Source organism: Dryobates pubescens, chromosome 19, assembly GCF_014839835.1.
Source record: "Dryobates pubescens isolate bDryPub1 chromosome 19, bDryPub1.pri, whole genome shotgun sequence".
NCBI classification, from domain to species: Eukaryota; Metazoa; Chordata; class Aves; order Piciformes; family Picidae; genus Dryobates; species Dryobates pubescens.
In genome coordinates this window covers 9,651,567-9,674,656 of record NC_071630.1, presented here as the reverse complement: position 1 = coordinate 9,674,656, position 23,090 = coordinate 9,651,567, and the positions used below count along the sequence as shown (strand labels likewise).

At 42.6% G+C, this 23,090-nt stretch overlaps 1 protein-coding gene across 1 annotated transcript in view; it reads right to left on the bottom strand.

Moving 5' to 3' along the window:
• The window catches only part of CMIP (c-Maf inducing protein), a 136,524-nt gene that overhangs the window by 39,746 nt on the left and 73,688 nt on the right, over positions 1-23,090 (bottom strand). The window contains exon 3 of the mRNA XM_009901142.2: positions 12,752-12,802. Within this exon, the coding sequence (XP_009899444.1) occupies positions 12,752-12,802 (51 nt within the window). The remainder of the gene's footprint in view (positions 1-12,751; positions 12,803-23,090) is intronic.

The window sequence follows — 23,090 nt, the reverse complement described above, 5'->3', positions numbered from 1 at the left end:
AAAAAACGCAGACAGACACCAGAATGGTTTTCTCCACTGCATTTAGAACATTTTGTTAAAACCCTGTTTAACAAGAAAGAGGAAGAGTTGCTTTCTACGTTCAACACACACGCTTGGTTTGTCCTACAAAGTCCAGGAGCTGTACCATGTATTCTTGAGCACCATCTGCTGGCATTTTGTCTATTAACTCATTACCTTCATGAAGAAAAAAAGATGGCATGGCATCCCCAGAACTCAGCCTGATCCATATGCTGCTTTAAACACTAGCAGGCACCACTTAACATCACAGCATTCTGAATAATACGTAAGAATAACTCGATGCTAACAAGCTTCCCTGATAGCCAGAGATGGGCTTAAATCATTCTGTGGATCCACTGGAAGCCTTCTGCACTATGTTCATTTAATAATGTTAAATTAAAACAAACAAACAAACAAACAAAAAACCAACAACAACCAAACAAAAACCCCCCAACCTTAGCTGAAAAGTTTAAGTCCATAAAAAGTTCCATTCTAGGCTAAAAGGTCTGTGCCAGGCCAAAATCATAGAAACATTTCCCAATTGTGGATCTCAGTCTGCTCATGCTGCAGTAATCAAACTCTTCATGACCTTCTGAAGGTTTTGCATACAAAGATTGGGGTGCAGCTCTCTAAACAGTTACAAAACAGCAGCAGCAGATTTTTCCACTCTACCATGCTTTCATTTTACCCAGTGCTAAATGCTGAAGTGCATCAACTTCTCTGCTTTGTATGCTTCTCTGAATACAGTTGCTTTGGTTGAGGCTCACTTGCCCACAAGCTGCTTGCCATAGGCCAGAGAACTGAAAGGAAATATGACAAGGCAGAGAGTTCCCGATTCTCATTAGGTTAAGCTCTAAATAAACCTTCAGTTTTTGCCAATTCATATAAAAAAGATCTTGATGAAATTGCCATTATTTACTGCACTGAGCTGGGCACCCAGGAATCTATGCTCTGAATAAATGTATCAAGTAGCAGCCTCCAACCTGAGCAGCTCACAGTCTTGAGGATTAAAAGCAAGAAGAAGAAAGAGAGCAAGAAAACCAAGGTGATTTCCTTGAGGCCATATGGTGCCTCAGGTCCAGAGAAGAACTGAGGTCTTCTGATTCTCAGGCCTCTAGGCTCACTGCTAGGTCATAGCACCACGAAATAAAAGCACCATCAACATGCACTGGAGCCACAACAAGCAAGATGAATGTTGATAACCTATCGTTGTGCAATATCTTCCCATCCCACTCTTTTCCAGTCTACATTAATTAACCTGTTTTTTTTTTCTGACCAGTGTCTACCACCTTGCTCCAGAACTCAGCTAATCCTAGCAAGAACCCACAAACTCTCAGATCAGCACTGTATCAGAGCTGAGAGTTCAGTGGGTTCAGCAAGTGGTGACGTGGGTTCAGCTGTTACAAATGCACAAGCTGGAACAACCACACAGATACTTCCCACAGGCACAAAGTTTGTCCTTTGCTCAGGCACCACTGGGACAGTACCACTGGCAAAGTAAAAGAATGCTGAAATAAACAACATTTTTAGGAGGACAAAAGACATTTCTGCTTGGATCAAGAGAAGTGCAAAGTGGAATTGGGACCAGGGAGCTCACAGAGCAGCCTCCTCACTCACCTCCCAGCATGACACTAGGCAGCTGTGACATCAATGCACTTTAGAGCTTGCTCCTGAAGTGTATTATGTATCTCCACCTTCCTTGCACACAGCTGTGCACCCTTCTTGTGGGTGCTCAAGACTACTGCAAAGATATTCTTCAGCAACAAGAGGGGATGAGAGGATAGGAAAGGAAGGCTACTCCCTCCAAGGCAAAAAAAGAAAACAAAATTAAAACCACTGGGCAAGCAGATCTTAAATGTGTATGTTCCACTGAAGACAAACCTGCATGCAAACACAGTGAGTGCACCTCTAAAACCTCAAAGCAATTAAAAAATTGTGACTTTCTTCTAGCCCCCTAAGTGGGCAACATAGCAGTGGGCTCGTGACAGAAGGCAAGAGGTCATCTTTGGCAGACCATCCCACTATCAAGCAGGGTAACTGGGCTTTGTTTTTGAGGGGGTTTGGGTTTTGCTGGACTTTGGTTTTGCCTCTCTCTCAAATCCCTGCATAAAGGAGCACAGCTGGCCCATTCAAACTCAAGTCTCCCTCAGCCATGCACTCGAGATGCCACTTTCCCAGCTAGAAAACGCAAAAGCCCCAGCATGGCTCCAGCTGCACTCTGCACAGGCTAAGGCAGCTACTGGCGTAATCAGACCTGTCCACAGGGGAGGCGCTTTTTGGCACGGCCGACTTTGATGCATTCCCCGAAACCCTCCATCCCTGCTTCCATTTCCTTTTGGCAAACACTCCCATTCTTCAGGCCCCAGTTCCAGCACCAGCTTTACACTTCAGGTTGGCAAACCATCAGCTTTCATCCTGCACACAGCAACTGCTGTTCCGTATTTTTCGCGCCGGAGCCAGGCCGGGGTTTGTTTTTAATGTTGCTTTGGCTATGCGGAATTTCACTATGACTGCAGATACGTTTCGAGCAGGAGCACAGGCCACTCCCTACTTGCAAAATGTGTTGGTAGAGACACAGCTGCAATGTCGGGCTGCAAATCACATTCAACATCTCCCCAGAAGAAGAAATACTTAAAAAAAAAAAAAAAAAAGATGTTGTCCATGGGCATTGGAGTGGGTTTGTTCTTGGGCTGGGTTTGGTTTTTTCAAGCAGAAGTCACACAACATCTCTTCCTCCTGGTGTTGGACAGGAGGAAAAGCTTCGACGACTTCAGTACAACAGTTGTCCCACACATACAAGAAAGATCTGCCCTAAGTGCAGGGTTGGAGAGGGTTACAAACCCTCCCAAACTGCTTTAAATTCTTATGAAGAACGAGGGAGAAAAAAAATCTTCACATCAAAGCTGCTGGACTCAATCAGGGAGGAGCCAGTCACCCTGCTTGATCTACAGCACTTCGACAAGCCTCTGACTCACCATCAGAAGGAAGGTTTCAAACATGTTTAGGCACAACTACCTCCTCCTCTTTCAGGACTTCACTGCTGCCTGCTGCAGCATTTATGGCCCTCTTTTCCAGAGCAGCAAATGATCAACATGGACACTGTGTGGACGTCAGGATCTGTGTTCTGGCACAAGCTACAGTTTCCAGAGGGGTGTGAGTTTGATGTGCTCCTGTATCTGAGGCTATGCAGCACGAGCCGGAGTCGGCAAAATCATTCCATTTGAAAACAAAACAAAACAGCAGATTACTAGATGAAAAACAGAAATATGTGTATCATATACACTTCACACTTTCCAAAACCTTCAGTGGACTAACTGTACTGCAGTGTAAGGACAGGGAAATAGTATTAAATAAACTACAGCAGGCACTGTATGCCTGTGAAGTTTAGCTTACATCAAATAGAAAGCAGAAGACACAAAGCACTCTGACATTAAAACTGCCACCTAGGCATGGTCTTTGCTGTGTGCTTCTGTGCAGCAATCTACCATTACTGAGTGCCTCTGACACAAGCTCAACTGATCCTGGTTCCTAATACCTTTAACATTCATACACTCTATATTCCACACATGATAGCTGTGTTTAGTCCTTGGCATCCACCAGCCCTCAGCCTGTGGTGGGAATAAATGACTTTGCCACTGCAGAGAAGAGATATAGTGTGTAGGAAAAAAAAGCACAATCTTATCGTCACTGCACTTTGACCAGGTCTGCCAAAGGGAAAGCTGTGTGCAAGGCCATCATGGAGAATAGCCAGGCAGCATACCTGCTGTGCAGAAAACCCCACACTGACACTACACCCTTCAGATCCCACTCAAGCATGAGAGAGCTGGTCATTTACCAGGAAAACAGGATGCTGCCTCATCTGCAAGGCTGCAAAACATATGCCAGTGATTTCAGGCATGTGAGAATTCTGATTGGAAGAACCTGCCACCTCAGAAACCATCTCAATTTGGTATTAAGTAGCTATTTAGGCTACACATTGTAGTAACCACGAACAAAAAATAATCTCTGAAAGATAATCTATTCCCTTTCTACTTTGCAGGAAATGCCAGGAAGCTTAGGTAGCCCTGAGCAGCACACAAAGCAATTATTTCTTCCCAGATATGCAAACCGGATTAAAAAGCCACGTCATCCCTTATTACTCTGCACTGCTAGCAGTGGGCACCCTCAGCTTTTCCTGCCCTCCTCCCTTCTCACCAGTCAGCAGAACCTTCCAAATGGACATTTACCTACCTGTTTCACTTTTTACTCCTTGGCAAATGTATTATTTTACTGAGTTTCTAGCACTTCAGCACCATAAATGGCTTTGAAATTGGCTTCTCTTTCTTGTGCACCTGCATCATCAATGTCGTCAGCAAGAGAGATGTGCACGGCTCAAGGAACATGTTTGTGTCAGAAGGCAGCTGCAGAGCCTTAGGGAGAGGCACAGATACTGGATACTGATGTGATGCTTGCAAGCATCTTAAAAGGCATTCAGAAAAGCAGGGTATTTCCATCTTCAGATCACTGAGCTTTGGAGCTCTGGATGTTCCAGTTTCTCACAGGGAGATACCAGATTTCAGAGCAGCGTTTCCATCTGCAACAGTCCCATCACTTTGTTCCATGTTTTTATACTGCATCTTATTGTGCCACATCAGCACAAAACCTCAAACCTCCTGCAACTCTTTGGCCTACCAAAATGCCACCAAAGCTCTGCAATTTGCTTGTTTGCTTTCTCCTTTGCACAAGGGCTGCGCTGCTGAACCAAGTCTTGCAGCCTTCAGTTTTCTGATCCTGTGGCTAGCTCCTCCAGAGGATCAGAGATCGCTGGGGTACTACAGAAACCACTGCCCACCTCACCGGTGCAAGTCACTAACAACAGTTTCATTGTCCTTGATGGACCTTGCATCTGGTCACACAGCCTCCTCTAGTATTGCCATCTTAAATACTACAGTATTTATACAGCAGAGAGCAGGCAGTGGTAAACAGCTGTGATGCAATGGCTTCTGAATGAGGACAAGCGTATTTTCACTAGCACTGTTTTCTGATACTTTTTGTCTCATTTTGAAACAATCATTATCCTGGGGGGAAAAAGATAAGGAGGTATGACAGACAAGATGAACATGTGACTTACAGCAAGAGCTAGGGCAGACAATACAGGCCATGACATTTGTAACGTACTGTTTCGGGGTGGGGGTGTGGATATTGGCAGCAGTTTCATAATCCTCTAATACATTATGTATACTAGGAGGCACTCAACACTAATTTTATTGGGAGGAATAAATGCAAGGACAAAACTGTACAAGAAGAAAGAAATTTAAAACAACACCTAGACCCCTTTTGCTCCTTCAGGCTCATCTAGATCTTCTGACACCCAGAATCCTCACAGTGTCCGTAATGCAGAACTGGGCCCCGTGACAGCAGCTTAACAAGGCACTTAGCATGTGTCAATTCCCAGAGTTCAGTTTTCACACCCAATGCATCATGCAAGGAGGATAATTACACTCCTGGGAAAGACTACCAATCTTGTCCTGTCTTCATAAGAGATCTCCTGAAAACAGATTTTTCTGCAGCTAGGAACCTAACCAAGAGACTAATTTTGCTGCCGCTCTACATTATCACAACTATAGATGAGAAACTGTAATGCAGTGAAACTAGGGATTACCATGACCTGTAAGTCCCAAATTGCAAAGAATTAGTCACAAGGTCACCCCTGGAATAATGCAGAGGAGCAATTTACCAGGACAAAACTGAGAATCCCTGTTGGCCAGCAGTTCAGCATTCCTGAGAAGCAACACACTCCAGCAATTGTATTTACTCCTCTTTAGAGCTGAGACCTAAGTACACAATAAGAAGTCGACCTGTTTATTCAGCTGGTTTTGACACCCCTCTATCTTCAGACCTAATATTAGTTTGCATAGGATAGCATTCAAGTCTAGAGGGGAAAATTTAGAGCTGGTTCTGACATAGCTAAAGCAAGACAGAAAATAACTATCTAATTTCTACTCAAATTTCACCACTAGGCCATTAATTGGCTCGAGTTCTGTCTCCCTAAAAAAGCCTGTTTTGGCAGTGCAGGAGAAATCCATGGGTATGCAAACCAAGCAGGCATATGGCTAGATGAGGGCAGAGCAGCTCAAAGCAGCAGCTCCCATCCAGGCTGGCATCTATCTCAGCATGTTGCCGAGAGCCTTTCCTGGCTGGACAAAGTGCTGTGCTGACACAGATATGCAGGTCCCAGATTTAAAGTGATTCATGTGAAGCCAATGCAGAGCACAGAGGGTGATCAGCTGCCACTGCTGCAGACACATCTTACGGGAGGAACCTGCCCCAATGTAACCCAGAAAGGAGGTCTTTTCCTAAGGCAAGGGCAATGAAAGCTTAAAATAACCTAACCACTCTACCTGATACAGATCTTTAAACTTCACCATTAAAAAAAATAAAAGATAAAAATGTTCTGTTAACATCTTGTCTGGTTTTCACCTATTCATTTCCATTTCCCAAAGTGAGAGCAATGCCTTTCTCCTGCTACTTCTATCAAACTGAGATCTCAGAAACAGAAAACAAGGCCAAGGATTTTCACGTTACTTCTGGTAACAGATGGTCTGAGACTGTCAAACCTGTGCAGGAAAATGGGAGAGTTGAACTTCACATGGTCATGAAGAAGTGGATTTGCAACAAGGCTGTTCAGACTACAGACCAGGCAGAGCTATCAATCACCACATGAAGAGCAAGGAGACGTCACTGGATGAAGAGCTCCAGCTGCATTTCACATTATCTTGCAAATACAGAAGAAGAATGAATCTCAGAGGTAACCATTGACCTAACTATGAGAGGGACCGCTATATTTTGGAACCACTGTTTTCCACCAGAAAGCTCTAACTGGTAGCAGCTTCTCTTCCTGGCAACACAGATCCATTAACACTACTTGGACTCTGCATCCGTTCCCTACGGATTATAAAGTTGAGTCTGAAACTCTATCAGGATGCTCAAAGTCCTGCAGGGAAGAGGCCCTGGCTATCTTAAAATCTTGTTCATGGTCTCCCACAACTGATACCTGTGCAATCACTGGGAAGAGCAAACCCATCAGCCAAAAACTTGTGGGCTGCCATTTATCTGTCCAAGCAAAAACCTTGTTCCTCCAAAACTTTTGTGTCATCAAAGTCCTAAGGCTTTGAAAAGCAAAACTAAATTCTACAGCTTAGGTTCCCATCAATATACTGTTGACTTGTATGCAAACACAAAAAGAAAAAATCCAAAGACAGAAAAACTCCACAGTTGGCCTAATTGTATGATCACTATCTATTGTTTAACCTCAAACTAACACAAAATGGGAACTTCTGCATTCTGTGAAAATGCCTCTGGTTTTCAGCTAAAGAAAGCAAAGCAGCAGCTAGGACAATTACAGTTGTGTGTGCTGTGAAACCACCAAGGAGAGGCTCAGAAGTCCAGGAACTGTCACTTCCAAAGAACTGCTGAGCTCTTTGAATAGGATCTTCACTGTGCTGTACAGCACAAGGCTACCACACTGTTCCAGGGTATCAGAGCTTCCTCTCCCAGCTCATAAACCAGGTGATTAAATACAAATTACAGACACGGGTTCTTTTAACCATAACCAATGTGATTTTCCCCCCCTGATCTCATAGTTTTGAGGCTATCAATTTCTTTAATGTCATCATTTAAATTCTATATAAACCCCACTCCTGTATCAGCACTATTTTTAATCATTTCCATGGTGACAAAACCTTAAAGGTGCTTTACACAACGAAGGCTTTACCACACGTTTGAGAACAGTTTCTCTCAACTTCATTTTATATGGTCTTAAAGCACGGAAAAATAACTCCCCCTGAACTTTCACCATTAGATACAAAAAACTGATACTCACCCACAGCTACTGTATTAAAAATGTTTGGGACTAATAAACAAGGAATGCACACGCTGGACACGGTAAAGACCAGAGAGCATATCAGCATTCAAGTTAAGGGTGACTTATATGGCAGTCAAGCCCTTTGCAATTAATAAAGCTGCTCGTGCATGGAAGTACCTACTTCCTGAAGGCACAGAATACAACACTCCCTATGAGAACCAGGGAAGTATTACTCCAAAACTGAAGCTCTTGAATGAAAGCCAACATTGCTTGTTTCAGCATTCAATGCAAAATGTTTGCAAATCCCAAATGACAGCATTGTTCCAGTTTCCCAATATATGGGAATCAAAACATAGCATCTGTGTAGAAAATTAATTTGAAAGCAAAGGTAACGTGACTGTTGACTGCAAGGCAGGGCTAGCACAGGCAGCTCCCCTCCACCCAGTGCTTCTGAGATCACAAACAAACAACTGCTGGTTTGGGGCTTCACAGCTCAGCTGTACAGGCTCTCAGGAGCCTCAGATAACTTCAATGTATACTCCACATTGAGTGAGCAGAGGACCGTGTTGGTTCAGAGAGCACTGGATGATGCACAAAGGTCCCTTCTAACCTAAACAATTCTACAGCTACCACATTTGCGCTGTCTATGCCAACTGATGGGGAAAACCCCTAACAAGCAGCACTATTCATTAGTCAACAGCCAAGGACTGCTAATAGCATCAGTAGGAAAGACAAGGTATAAGCAAGCCTTTCTAGAAGATCCAGGTCAGAGGCACACAAAGCTCAGCTTGAGTCATGCTTCATGTCTTACTGCAGACCTAGGTCTGTTCTTTCTGCATTGTGTCAGTTCAGGACATTCTCCCAAAGGCTATCAACTGACATGTTTCATTGCTGCATCATTCAGCTAACTAGAAAACACAAGCAACCCACATCCCACAATGAGGATGGTGCTCAGAGTATACTATCAGGCATGCTAGAAAATTCAACATGCCGTGTGGAAGCTTTAGGTGTATTCTCCAAAACAAATGTAAACTTCTACCCATACTCTGTACTGTAAGACAAGACCTAAAACCCCCTGGAGAAAACCTCACTGGTGTCTCTTTTATAATTCACGTGCATTATGGTATTAAATCAGTCAAGGGGGGCTTTTAATGACTAATACTTTAGGCATGTGGTGTATTAGGATGGTCCCTCTATGTGCTAGACACTGTACAAATGCACACAAAGTCCTTAGCCTAAAGGCAGCAAGAGAAAAAGAAGCAACAAAGCAGATGGATACTGTCTGGCAAAATGCCAAGGGTACACATTTGCTTACTGGTGTGTGTCCCAAAACTACTAGAAGCCGAGTTTATCTGTATTCATCCCCTACAGAAGTGGTTGCTTACCACTCTGTCTAGCCTAGATCCATAAAGGGCAATGAGCTGCATGTGTTATTCCCTTCTGTATATTCACAGAAAGCCTCGTTATCGTTATTGATACACTGTTATGACTTATCAGCTTCCACATACCAAATATTACATAGCATGGTTTCAATCCAACCTCCCTGGCTGAGAGGAACATTTCTTACACAAGGGATTTGTTTACGTTTGAGGATCTGGACACCTGTTAAAGTTGTTCTGTTTATTTTCTGGACAAAGATATTTTGGCTTAGCTGTAACCCAAAGGAAATCAGGATTTCTAAAAATAGGCTGAGGTGACCAATAATCCTTCAAGAGTTCAGAGACACACTGATAGACAGATTAAATGAGGAATTATGAGTAACCCCTGGCAGGGGTGGGGGGAGTTGTAGTGTGAAATGGAAAAAAATCACTACATAAGGAACAGTCTGTCCCCACACCCATGCTTTCTTCAATGAGCACTGTATTCAAGAAGAAAGTTACATCTAAAAAGCTGCATAAGCATCCTGACAGCTAGTTAGTTGGATGACACATAAAACCTCCTGGAGCTGGATCTAAAACGTGGATAATTATGTGTTTGGTTTTCTTTTATTTCTGTTTATCTGCAGCATCTCTTTTATTCTCTGAGATGCAGAAAGAAATTATTCTTGATTTTTATTTCAATGTCTGCCTCTAGAACAAAAATGATTTCCAGGTTGCTGGCTGGCAAACTGAATTCCCACAGCATGTTAATCTCTGCAACTACACCACATAAAAGCTCTCTCGCAGACCTTAGCACCTTCATACAAGACCAAAGGACAACCAGCATGTGCCTGAGCCTAAAGAGCTTCCACAAATATTTAATAACACAGCTATTCACTGGACCCAGCCATTTTCCAGGTAGCTCATATTACGTGCAGCATCTGACTCCCGAGGCTTCAAGCGCAGGAAAAGAAGCCAGAACGACACTGACAGAAAACAACTCTGCTCCCACTATTGCAATTTAGGAGGCAGGAGGCAATCCCTACTGCCAAAAACTCTCAGAATATCAGTTTGGCATCTGTATAATACACTCCTCCAGCCTTGTTTGGGCAAGGCTGAAGTGAAGGTCTCCGGCTCCACCTACATCCAGTGCACATACAGCGGGGCTCTGGGTTCAGCTGGACCCCTTAAATGCTCCCAGCCACATAAGTACAAACAATAGCAAGCTCATCTCTGTTAAATGTTTTTCAGCTATCTGCACCAGCTTGCATCTGCGTTCAGCATGCCCGCAGAAATGTTTTGACCTATTATTTGCAAGACCACTGGACAAATATATCATTCATCAGCACAACCACCCAATTATAATACAGCTGCGGCGATCTTTCTGCCAGCTGGTGCTTTGTGTAAATGACCCATTCCAGAAGAATAGGTTTCCTGTTTTTTTGTGGGTTCCCTCACTACCTGCTTAATCATCAAACCATACAAATTATGAAGTGAGATGAGCCTTGGCACTTGGCTCTTAAAGTCACAGGCTGTGGTGCTAGTAAGGTGATAAACTTCACTAAGGCAGACCACAGAACTGCACTCCAGTACGCTCCATCTAGATATGCTGCTTATCTGCCTCTTAGTTCTGTCGTGATCTCACTTAAACATGCCAAACATCAAAGTGAAGAGCAGAGAGTCATCAGGTGCTCTTCCTCTGAACTTTTAAACAACAAAACCCATAACAACTGCCTCCTTTTAGCAAAGAGGAATTTGTTAGTGTAAAGTACCTGGGCAGTGACTAAACCCTGTCACTGTTCTTGTGGGAAAATGCTACTTGCTATTCTTGGTAAAGGGAAGGTCTTTCAAATCAAGATAATGTTTCACTTGTTTTTCAGAAACTAACTTAATGGGGGTGGGGAGAGAGGCAAGGAAGCAAAAATAAATTCTACTTTGCAACAAGTTATATTACTCAGAGTTTCCCAAAATGAGAGTCTTGTTCAGAAGCACTGGAAAGTTTAAGAAATACTCCTTTAAAAACAACTCCCACAGAGCAAAGCTCCCTCTCCATGACCGAAAGAAAGGCATGTGAGCAAGCCAGGTCATTCTGTCTAGGGTAATTTTTTTATCATTTAATTGATGGGGTGGGTGGTGGTGGAGCCAGGTTGCATCTTTACCACTCTTTACTGTTTTTTTTTTTAACAGAGTAGCCACCTCCAACCTTGATTTTCTCCTCATTGCAAGAGTGGACACAAGCCCCGAGCACATTCTACCTGGGGGCAAGGCGGAAAAAGAAATTCCATCTTCATTTCTGTCCATGCTTTCTCTGATTATCCTTGTCTGCACAAGCAGGTGGGAAAATAACAGCCATGTGGAGATACTGTCTCTGCATGCTTTAAGCTCTTTGTTATCCTCAGGAGCTGCAAAGAAAGCTAGACTGGGTAGGCATTGTGCTAATGATACTGTCAAGAGGCCAAATTAAAGTGCCACACCACAACCTAGCCTTCTGCTATCAGCACCACTGTCCCACACTCATTTGGGCAATCAGAGTAACAGGCTGGAGACTATGCCAGTGGTCTGGAAAAGGAGATCTCAACACTTGGCTCCTACTGATAAGAACCTGGATCCACTCCAAGTAAGATTGTGCCAGGCACCGATCACTATACAAAGCCACCAGTACTGTAGTTTTTGCCACACAACTATTTTGCAACTATCAAATACACCTACAACAAACCCAGTTTGGTGGGAGGGACTTCCTTATATTTTCACATGTGGTTGCTGCCAGCAGGCTGGAATCTCGATAAGCAACACAGTCAACCTGGCTGACTTCACTGAAACCCTGCTGAAGACAAGTCCTGAGCTGAAAAACCTACTACTTGTGTTTCCCACCACAAGGCAAGAGGGAACAACCATACTCAGCATCTGGCCAAAACTTGTTTCCAGCTGCATCAAAGATCCATACAGATTCCATCCAAAGGTCAGCAAGCTACAGTTCTCAATGAGGAATGTGCTGCTTTTGAGAGACAATGTTGTCACTGTGATCCACTTCCTTTACTTGGGGCAATCAGTCAACTGTCCACACTGAAAATGAGAAAGGGCTGGAGACCTCTCAAATGCAAACTACCTTTACATTCCAATTATCCTAAAGCATAAACACAAATTGATGATGCTTACAATAACTTTCTCAAAAAAGAGAAAAACCAACCAAACAAACAACCCCAAGTATCCCAAGACTCCAGAGGATATGATTAGGCTGTTGTCATTTTGCAACACCTCTTCTGAGTATAAAGCTAAAACCAAAACCATCCACTCTCTGCTCTCTTTTAAAAGTGAATTTACTGACTATTTACCATTTTAAATCAATCACACACAGCCATGAAATGAGTTCATTTGTCCATTTCACGATATGAACAAGTTGAAACTGCATACATGCTCTGATTTAGGTTTTCTGGAAGAGAAAGACTTTATCCATTCAGGGCTCCTACAATGATGGAACAGGAAATGATAAAAAAAGAGGCAGACAAGGAAGACAGTGAAGTGCAGAACTTACCTTCCACTGCAAAGAATGGAACCACTGATCCCTCAGGTAACTGTTTGCAGCCTGCAACAAACAAGAGTTACAGAATCATTAGTTTCTACCTGTGTTTTAGATCACTCAGTCAAAACTAAGCGCATCACCCATGCATGCCCTAAACCCAATCAGGCTGCACTCATGAACTTCTGAACTTTATAACTCCAGCTAACTTCATCCCTAGTCTCACCAAAGTAAGGGAAATTCTTTCCTCAAACCTACAACTTTACATTATAACCAGTTTATTTCCACAGCAACCAGTGACACAAAGACATTGCTGTAAAATACTAAGCCAAAACCTTACAGAACATAAACCTGTGTGAAAACATGTCCAACCCAAACGCTGTGAAAAACCTGCCCTGATTTCAATCAGGTCTTGGTCAGACCTTTGATATCTGTAGAACATTTGCCTCTGCTATAAATAATCAAGAAGAGAGTAAGAAGATGGGTTGACATTTTACGAGGAGGGGTGGGTTTTTCCATACTCTAATTTCCCTTCTTGTCCCGTTTCTCTGCTGGCCCCAAAGCAATTCAAGCAACATCTCAGCTCTTTCAGCAATATTAAAACAAGAGTGAAAAGCACAACACACACAGACGTGCAGATACACGCACAGGCTGTTTGCAGCAACGGCATAGATGTTGCAATAATCACTGCCAGCGATCCCTCCTTTTTGTCAGTATTAAGCACAGCTGCCAGAAACTCTCAGTGTGAAGCCAGGTTCGTAGCCAATGAAGGAATAGTTCAACGCTCCCAAAGGTCAAAAGGCTCCGTATCAAAAAATATAAAAGCATCTAGAGTGACGTAAATATGCATGCCTTAACAAGGTGACATCGGTTTGAAGTATTTGAGTGGGTAGAGATGCCCTTTGGCTTCTCCGCTTCTATCGCATCGCTGCCGCTGGGCAATTCTCACTTAAATCGCTTTACACAATCAGTGAAATTTCAGCATAGCCTACAAATCCATCTCCCAAACAACAACAACAACAACAAAAAAGTGAGGTTCTGCACCAGCTGAAAGCCAAGTACTTCTTCCAAATACAAGCATCATTCAACAAATTTCACTCCCCAAGACCTTGGCAGGTCAATGTTCAAAACTCACACCACAGAATGAATTTAATTTCCTGATGCTGGTTCTGTTCACTGATAATGGCAAGAATACTAGAAGTTTAAACACTGCATGGTTACCAAAACCACGTTTAATCTCAAGGTCAGATAGTGATGTCTCAGGGAGATAAATGGGGACTGATTTATCTGAACGAAACGAAGTAAAGCTCTTTTATATATGTACTATATATTACTTTATACTAATAAGAATTGATTGCTTCTCCAGTAGCTCTCCAAGCAATAAAGCAGAATAAATCTATCAGAGAATCATAGCTGCCCACAGTGTTTATAGAATAGAATAGAATAGAATAGAATAGAATAGAATAGAATAGAATAGAATAGAATAGAATAGACCAGGTTGGAAGAGACCTTCAAGATCATCGCATCCAACCTATCAACCAATCCAACCCACCTAAACAACTAAACCATGGCACCAAGCACCCCATCAAGTCTCCTCCTGAACACCTCCAGTGATGGTGACTCCACCACCTCCCCGGGCAGCCCATTCCAATGGGCAATCACTCTAAAAACCCCAACTCTCCATATCAGCATATGAATTTGTCACAGATGGACACAAAAGCATAAACCTTTTTCTTTTCTTTGCACACAATGAAAATTGTACAAACATTGGAGTTCAGGTCTTCAGGGTCATTTTGTTTGCCAATATTTAATTGTTTTCTTCATTTACACAGTATTTAATGTATATGTGTGCTTCATAACACATAAAATAGACCTTTCATCTATGTAGGTTACAGAACTGAATTTCAATTCAAGATACTTTATTTTCTATTTCAATATAATAAAAAGGTTAAAAAAAAGTCACAAAAAGCTTGACAAACCTTTTTAACATAATAAAAGAGGCGTGAAGTACATATGCCTATTTATCTTTACCCAGACAAAATGCTTTAGAAACCCACCAGATTTATTTGAAGCATTCAAAGTTGAACTTTTTTCCCTTTTTTTAGGCAAAAAATGCTAGCATCAAAGTCATCTACAGAATAAGTAAAACTGAATTGTTTTTAGGCTTCAGCATGTACACTAAGGCATAGCATCAATAATACTGCAAGAGACACATCCCTTAATTCCTTTAAACATACACAGACTGAGTACCTGGGAGCTATGGAAACTAAAACATTGTTACTTAAACTAATAAAATCCAAAATGTTATAGGGAGATGAAGTACTTCTCTCAAACAGGCAAAATGTCAACCTGATTTAGGCCCTGGTTTGACCATTACATGACCTGAACCAAGTGACCGAAGTCTGAAGTAAGAGCAAACACTAAGATTTTAAATGGGAGCTGTTGAGAACTTTTAAATTTTTTTCTCTGGTGTCATTCAAAAACTGCCTGGGTGCTGTTCTGTGCAACCTGCTCTAGGTGAGCCTGCTCTGGCAGGGGGGTTGGACTGGATGATCTCCAGAGGTCCCTTCCAACCCCTGTCTGTGCGATTCCCCTATTTTGGGGGTGTCCGGAGCTGCTGCTACTACTACTACTACTAATAATAATAATAATAGTAACAAAAAACCAACCAGGTTGGAAGAGACCTCCAAGATCATCATGTCCAACCCCTAAAAAACCATGATGAATAATTAGGAGACACTATGCGTGGACAGAATGCACAGCTGACTGAAGCCTTACATAACCTGCATGGCAGAAACTATTACTGAAGACAACAGCATCAGGCAGATGTAGAGACAAAAGTGGACTGCAAATACTGAAGAAGAAAACAAACAATAATGCTATAAAAAGCAAAACCAAAGCCAGCAGAGGAAATACTTGTTTAACTTAACAGCAGCAATATACAAAAAGCATTTAAAAAGTAAAACTGGCAAAGTGACCAGGTTCCAAGCGTGGAACTAAGCACCAGCTACACAAGTGGCTGGTGAAGAAGTGGTGAAGAAAACTTGTGTCTGGATATAGGTTAGGAGCTTGAACCACTCTAAAAATAGAAACCCTCAAAGCTCAGGCTGCTGTTCCAGACCACTCCCAAAGAAAATGAAGAAGTCAGGGCACACATAAAAAGTGGAAAAACAGACCTGTAGGGATTCCCCACACTTCTGCTAATGATGAAGGCTCAACAGCAAGAGGAACTTGGAAAGTCAGTGGTCATTTCACCAGCTCTCTTTCCACAGCATTCAACACAGACAGACTGTATGCATTTAACCCAGCTACTGTTATCTGGATGAAGCTGTGTGACACCAGCATTCCCCACTTCCCCAGGCAGCAAAGACTAATCCTCCCAGCGCACCCTTCCGCCTGCCTGCCTGCCTCCAGCAAGCTGCAAAACCACAGCAATGTGCAGGAAATGCTGGATCTTTTGCAGGGGACAATGAAGAGCTTGCCCTCCCTTCTCTTTATAAGGCTCACACTAACAAAGGGACTACAGGGGGATATTTCTTTCTTACCAAAAGAACTGAGAGCTTTATAACATACCAGGATGACAGAAGAGCCATCAGGCCCTTGTCAGTGCTCATCCAGACTTTGCACATACTGACTTACTTAAGCATGCAAGTAGCCAGGCAGCCAGCACCAGAACAAGAGGACACAGTCTCAGGCTGCACCAGGGGAGGTTTAGGCTGGATGTTAGGAAGAAGTTCTATACAGAGAGAGTGATTGGCCATTGGAATGGGCTGCCCGGGGAGGTGGTGGAGTCACCATCATTGGAGGTGTTCAGGAGACTTGATGGGGTGCTTGGTGCCATGGTTTAATTGATTAGGTGGGTTGGATTGGTTGATAGGTCGGACACGATGATCTTGAAGGTCTCTTCCAACCTGGTCTATTCTATTCTATTCTGCAAAAAGCTTTCTGAAGTTAGGAGCAATAAACACCAAATTGTCAAGCAGTGGAGGGAACTAGAATTCATTTACAGGGGCTGCACAGGCAGAGTTTATCTGATGTGTGTTCCCAGCACTTCAATGCTGAAGTCATCACTTAGCAGAAACTCACACCTACATTTTTTCATTTCAGCTGAGGGCATAACCTACTGTATTTATTCAGCTCCAGGGTACAATAAAGAGGAGAAAATGAGACACAAGTCTTTAAAACAGGCTTTCCTTAGGCATTCTAACCACACAAGGAAAGTTTTCCCTTACCCTCAGCCCTGCCCACACAGTGGGTCCAGGTCTGCACCACTAATCTTCCAGTTACCTTTCCAACTCAAAAGAATCAACCTGGAAGCATTGTGCCTGCCATTGTTACAAATAGCCAAGAGATAGGAATGAAGGATAATGGAGATTTTATAACTTGTCTATGTAAAATAAGACTTTGAGCCCCCTGTGGGTTTGGCATGTTTAGGCCTCAGTTCTGCTAAGAATTTTGTTGTCAAATGCAACGGCCTTAGCAGGGTTGTGGCTGGCACATGATCCAACTGATTGGAGCTTCTTGCACAATCAAGGCCTCCGGTTGTTTATGCACAACCACAACACAGGAGAGATGTACTTTAGAAAACAGGAAAATGTGGCAGAAACACTCTCGGAAGGTGCAAGAAGACTCAAACTACTTGAAGCTCATTTATTATTATTATTCCAATGAGAAGGAAAAGCATCTACATTCAAAATGCTTCCTGTATATAATATGAGCTGATCCTGGAACTGTGTTCTGAAAGATTGTACATTCTAATTTTTGGGGTGTCAGTCTAGAGAGGAAAAGCCACCTGGAATCAGCTGCAGTACCAACTTTGCTGACAGGATTAGCTTCTTCATCTTCCAAAAGACTGCTCATAGGAGGAAAACTGTGCAAGAGATTAAATGCCTGTACATGTAGAGTTTTGGCCAACACGAGTAAATTTACATCTCTGCTCAATCAGGTTAGTATTTTTCTCTGCACTCAAATGACTTCATTTCTTAGTCAATGGGTAAGAATACAGTTCTTCATCAAAAAGCAGCACACTTTTTTAAAAGCAGGTTTTGCTTTAGTTCACAAAAATAGGAAATTCAAACACATGTTTTGTGCCAATGTTACCGCCCCTGGAATAACTTCCACTGAGACGAGACGACAAAATCAGAACCTGCGTGCTGTTGAGAAACAGAATACCTGAAACTCTGCAAGAAACCAACCACTCCAGAAATGATGCTGAAGACCTTCAGCCAGTATAAAATAGTCACAGCTCCACTGACACCAGTAGGTCCGTAGCAACAGTCACCAGCAGAGTATTTGTCATTTCCACCACACGTGCCATGCTACTGGGTTTCTTTAACGTTAAGTAGCACTGCAGCATCCCTTATTACTGTCATGTGTGTTACTCAGAAGAAAACAAGAACAGGCTGGTCCACCTAGCAATAAGCTTCCAGATTTTTCCTTACAACACCATGCTTCATGTATAACCTCTAAAGGATTTAGCCATATGAAAAGATGTGGCAATAAGTGAGATGATCCAGATTCTGGTTTTAACTCTTTGGGGTTTGTTCTCTCTCTCTCTCTCTCTCTCTCTCCTTTGCTTCTCTCTGGTCAGCAGGATGGGGTTTTGTGATGCTTTACTCCAGTTGATACTCATTACTGGAACTCATAAAATAATGCAGGCTTCTCTGCATCAATTTATTAACAGCCACAGTAAAAGTGGAACAGAGTAGCTCATGGGTGCAGAAAGTCAAAGATCCACAGCACACACACTGCTGCCTCATGCAGACTGTACAAAACCTTCAGTCCCAGCACTGCACCTGCACGACACAGGCAGGCCTGCAAGTGCCATCTGCAAATCCTACGGCTTAAGGTACAGAGAGTTGCCGGTAATTGCTAGAAATGCCATCCTCCTGAAAATATTCCCCATCCCTGCTGGATTCTGGTCCTTGCATGACCTCTCCACACTGGCAACACCAGCTGGATTTGCACTTAAAACAAAAGCCAGGTTCTCCAAGGAGACTGAAATTAAGTGTTACTAAAAAATCCAGTGGAAACATTTACTGTGGGGACTCCCTGGCAAAAACAGTGTGCTCAAACACAGAGCTGAAAGTGTGACTGTTGTGCTTGTCAAGGCTTCCTGCTCTGTTTGTTTTTCCTTCTCACTACACTTGATTGCCAAGAAATGAATAAAACAACACTAGCGATAGGGATGGAAGTGGCAGCATTAAGGCTTTTAGGACCCATTCAAAAGAAAGGGCACCACTGGAAAGCAAGCAGCACTGTCCTGACTGAAATATCAAAGCCTTTTTCCTGGGAATCTTCCTACATTCTGTACTAAGGAGCTTGTGAAATTACACACTAAGTTGTTTCCAATTTCTTTCAAAAGGTTATTCCTGTGATTTCACTACCAATAGCAGCATCCTTTTCACAATCATCCACACAGTATCAAAATCACACATTGTGCTTAGAAAGGCAAAGCAGGAGAACAGAAGTTTAGGCCAGCTCAAGGAGGCCTTAATATTACTGATACTGAAGAGCTCACACTTCTTCAAAGGCTAAATTTAGCTCCCATTTCCTGGCCTGAAGAGCTTGTTACGTCCCAGCCAGCTTCAGCAACACCTTCTTTCACACCTGCTACCCCAATTGTAGGAATGAAAAAAAAAAATCTATTGACAGTTGATTGCTCCTCATCAGAAGGACCACAGACCACATCATTTGGCAGGAGAAAAAGACTGTCCATGTCCATAAGGGCTGACCAGGATCCCCAAATGCTGGGCAGTGAAACACACCAGTGCTCAGACAGTTGTGCTTAAACAGCTAACACTGAGTGGGAAGCACATGCACAAAGATGACTTTTCAACGTGATCCCAGCTCAGATTAAGGTGTTTGCTGCTTGAGAACCAAATCCTCCTCTGAAGCCCAGGTACACACCTCCTGTTATAGTGATGGGGTTTCCTAAGAGGACCTTCATCACCTCCAGCACTGCTTGTCAAATTTCATGTGATAAAATAGGTTGGGATGGGTCAGTATTGCTATGAGAAGACAGCAGTATGAGATAAGGAAAGGTAATGGCACTTTTCTTTCCCTGACTCATTACTATGTAGTAATGAGCCAGAAATAGACCTTGGTGACAGCAGACAGGGGGGATGAGAACTTCAACATGGACTCGGACTCTCTTGTGGCATCTGTCATGCCTAACACAGAGAAATACATGAAGGATGCTCTGACACCACAAGCTGGCATCCTCCCACAAGCATTGTTGGAAATTAATTTCCATCTGAGGCAAACAACAGTTGTCCAAAATTTGCTTCTGCTTCAAATCAGCAAAGCAGAAATTTTAGATTTTTCCACAAAGTGGGGGGGAGGGAGAGGGAAAATCAGGAAATCCTAGGATTCAGAACTACTAAAATGGTTCATTTTATGTCAAACCATGTCAATAAATTTCCACAGTATTAAAGAATTTACAATCCAGCATGTGCAAAGACATGCGTCAAAACATACAATTGACATTATATCAACTGGGGGCAGGGGGTAGTCGAAACACTTCATGTAAGCATTCCTATACAAGTATCAATCTCCTGTAGATCGAGTCTTCACAGAAAAACTGATTTCACCAAAAGCAGGCTTCAGAAGAGCCAGCACTGGGAACATGTTTTGGACTAGTTTGACTCGTTCCACTATTATACACTTCCTGATACTAGATTTGGACATTACATCAGAGCACACTGCTGCTCAGGCTAGCAGGGCAGAGTGATTTTATAGATGATCAGGCGTCCCAACTTCCCATAAATGTGTTGAAGTCTCTCAGAAATCTGGAAATAAAACTGAGGTATGCAAGGGCTAATTTCTCAGCATCTCCATTTCCCAACACCCCACTGGACTGTGTCTTTTGGATACTTAGATTCTTTGTCACACATTCTAAAGAAATTCTGCTGAACTCTACTACTTGACAACTCCAGTTTTTGCATCTTGATTTCTTAAGTACACTGAACACAACTTTTAGCACTGTTTTGGCTTTGTGACTACACGTTACAACTCTATAAGGGAAATCTATTTTTACACACCCTCCAATCTAACCACATTTGATGAATTGAGACACTACCAAGGACCAAGTCATGCTAAAAATATTTTTAAAGTTTGTATTTTCAATTATGTTGAAATTCCCATAGAGTTATAACGTAATCTGATCCTGTCTGCACAGCCAGCCGGCAGTAAACATAACAGAAGCCCAGCTCACTCCACTTCTTTATCAGCTCCTGAGAGGTTACATAAAGACACTGATCTTTTAGAAGAAAATAGCAAAGTGTCCACCCTAAGATGCTACTTAACCACAAATGTTGTTATTTATCTGTTTGGTTTGCTGGGTTTGGGTTGAAGAAACAAATGGCAGGCAGCTCCAGATTAAAGTCTGCATGCCCTACCAATTTCCTTTAAACTCAGCAGGGAGCTGTAGGTTCAGACTTTATCTTGTTTCCTATTAAGCAGGCCAGTTAAGGGAGCTACCATAAACCGCAGAATAAAGACTTAGAAACAGAATTTGGAAAGGCAGGTGTAACTATTCTAGTTGTTGAAACAGATATAAACATAAATGTTACCACTACTAAGGAAATTTTTGAAGAGTCAAAATTACCACAAGAAAAAAAAAAAAAAAAATCCAAGTCATCCAGCTTCACAATCAAGTTTCTTTCTAATTAGTTCAATTAACAGATTAGGTAAGGAAGATTTTGCCAATAATAAGGACCCTAAGCTAGCTGTTGGGAAACCATGGCTTGTCTTCCTGCCTTCCCCAATGTCACGCACAGTAGAAGCTTTTCAAACCACAGAAACAGGACTTAGATTTTAGGTAACACCTAAAATTTCTAAGTCAATTTTGAGCCACAGAAATTGCCTAGGCACCAAGCAGAGGCAGCTACATATGCAATGGGACACACGCCTGTACTCCAAGGGCATGTGAAAAGGCACACCAATGTCACCTATGCACCAGGAAAGTGCACAAAGCTAGATGTTCTCAGGCCATTCCAAACTAACTTAGCTGCACCATTTTCAGATTAAAATGGGGGAATGGCTGCAGCCCCCTATTGCAGGGCTGCAAAACCCCAGGATGCCACCAGTGAAGTAAATGAAAGTGAGCGCCAGAAATATACTCCATGAAGGCTGTGTGGTCATGAATTTTTCCATGTCCACTTCAAACCATTTCAGAATAAAAGTGTCTTTCCTATGCTGAAAATCATCAAACCCCCATGATATTTTTATGACATTCCAAAGTCACCCCAAACCCCAAGCAAAGAAACCACATGAAGGGCTGCTGGTAAACAGCTCTGCATATGGACAGACCCCTCAGCTTGTCTGAGAGGAAGGCAAGGGAGAGCCGGACCTAGCGTTAGCACAACCTGGTGTTAGTCATGGCGGCTTCCCAACTCAGAGTCAAGTTTGTTGTTCGACACCTCTATCTAAGTCTATAGTACAGAAAACATGGACCAGCTTGGCACCCAGCCTTGGGTTACTCAATGATATCACTTGGGTCAGTTTTCTCATGATCTGCAGGTAAAGCCATTTCAGAAGAGCTTTAACTAAATCCTCCCTGGATACAGATGGTGTCACACGTTCTGTGGCCTGACAGGAGCTTCAGCAAACCATTCAGCACCACAAAATGATGAAATGCTGAACTGTGCACCATGGATCAGTGTACTGTGTACTGTGATTTTCTTGGGCAAATGATGCAGCAGACAGGGTCATTATTGTCTCATTCAGTACGTTCCCATCTTTTTGTCTGCTGGACTACATTTTATACAAAAGTGATATATAGTTAAAGTAAGTGTAGGTGTCTACACACCCAAATACACAAGCTCTGTTATGATCAGCTCTTTGAAGCTGTTCATACTTCTTCCAAGGAAAAAAAAGAAGCAGCTTCATTTGCTTCTAACTGAGTTGGTCTGGCAAAGTTAATGCTGGGGGGAACTTCAACCCACCACATTAGGCTTTTAAATTTTTTCATGAGTTATCCACAGTTTAAACTGATCTCTTCTTCACATTTTCTGCAGGAACTGCTCACCTGGTCTGTCTACAGTCCTTCCTGCAGGAAACACATAAACACAGCAGCCACGGCTGTATATTCAATGGAAAAAGTGAATTCCCAAAAGGTAACAAGTAACAAATTGTCTTTGAAACAATATTGAAAACTACAGTAAGAGTTAAGATGGACTGAATTCAGTCATTTTAAGTTATGGCTGTTCAACATTCAGGAGGACAAAGCAGCTAGGGTTTCAATTGCTTTTCTTTTCCTGTTCTAAAGCAGTTCCACAGCTCGGTGCTATGGAGTGTTTTCTGTCACTACAACTTGCAACTTACTGAGTCCTACAAATTCTCACAACTGGAT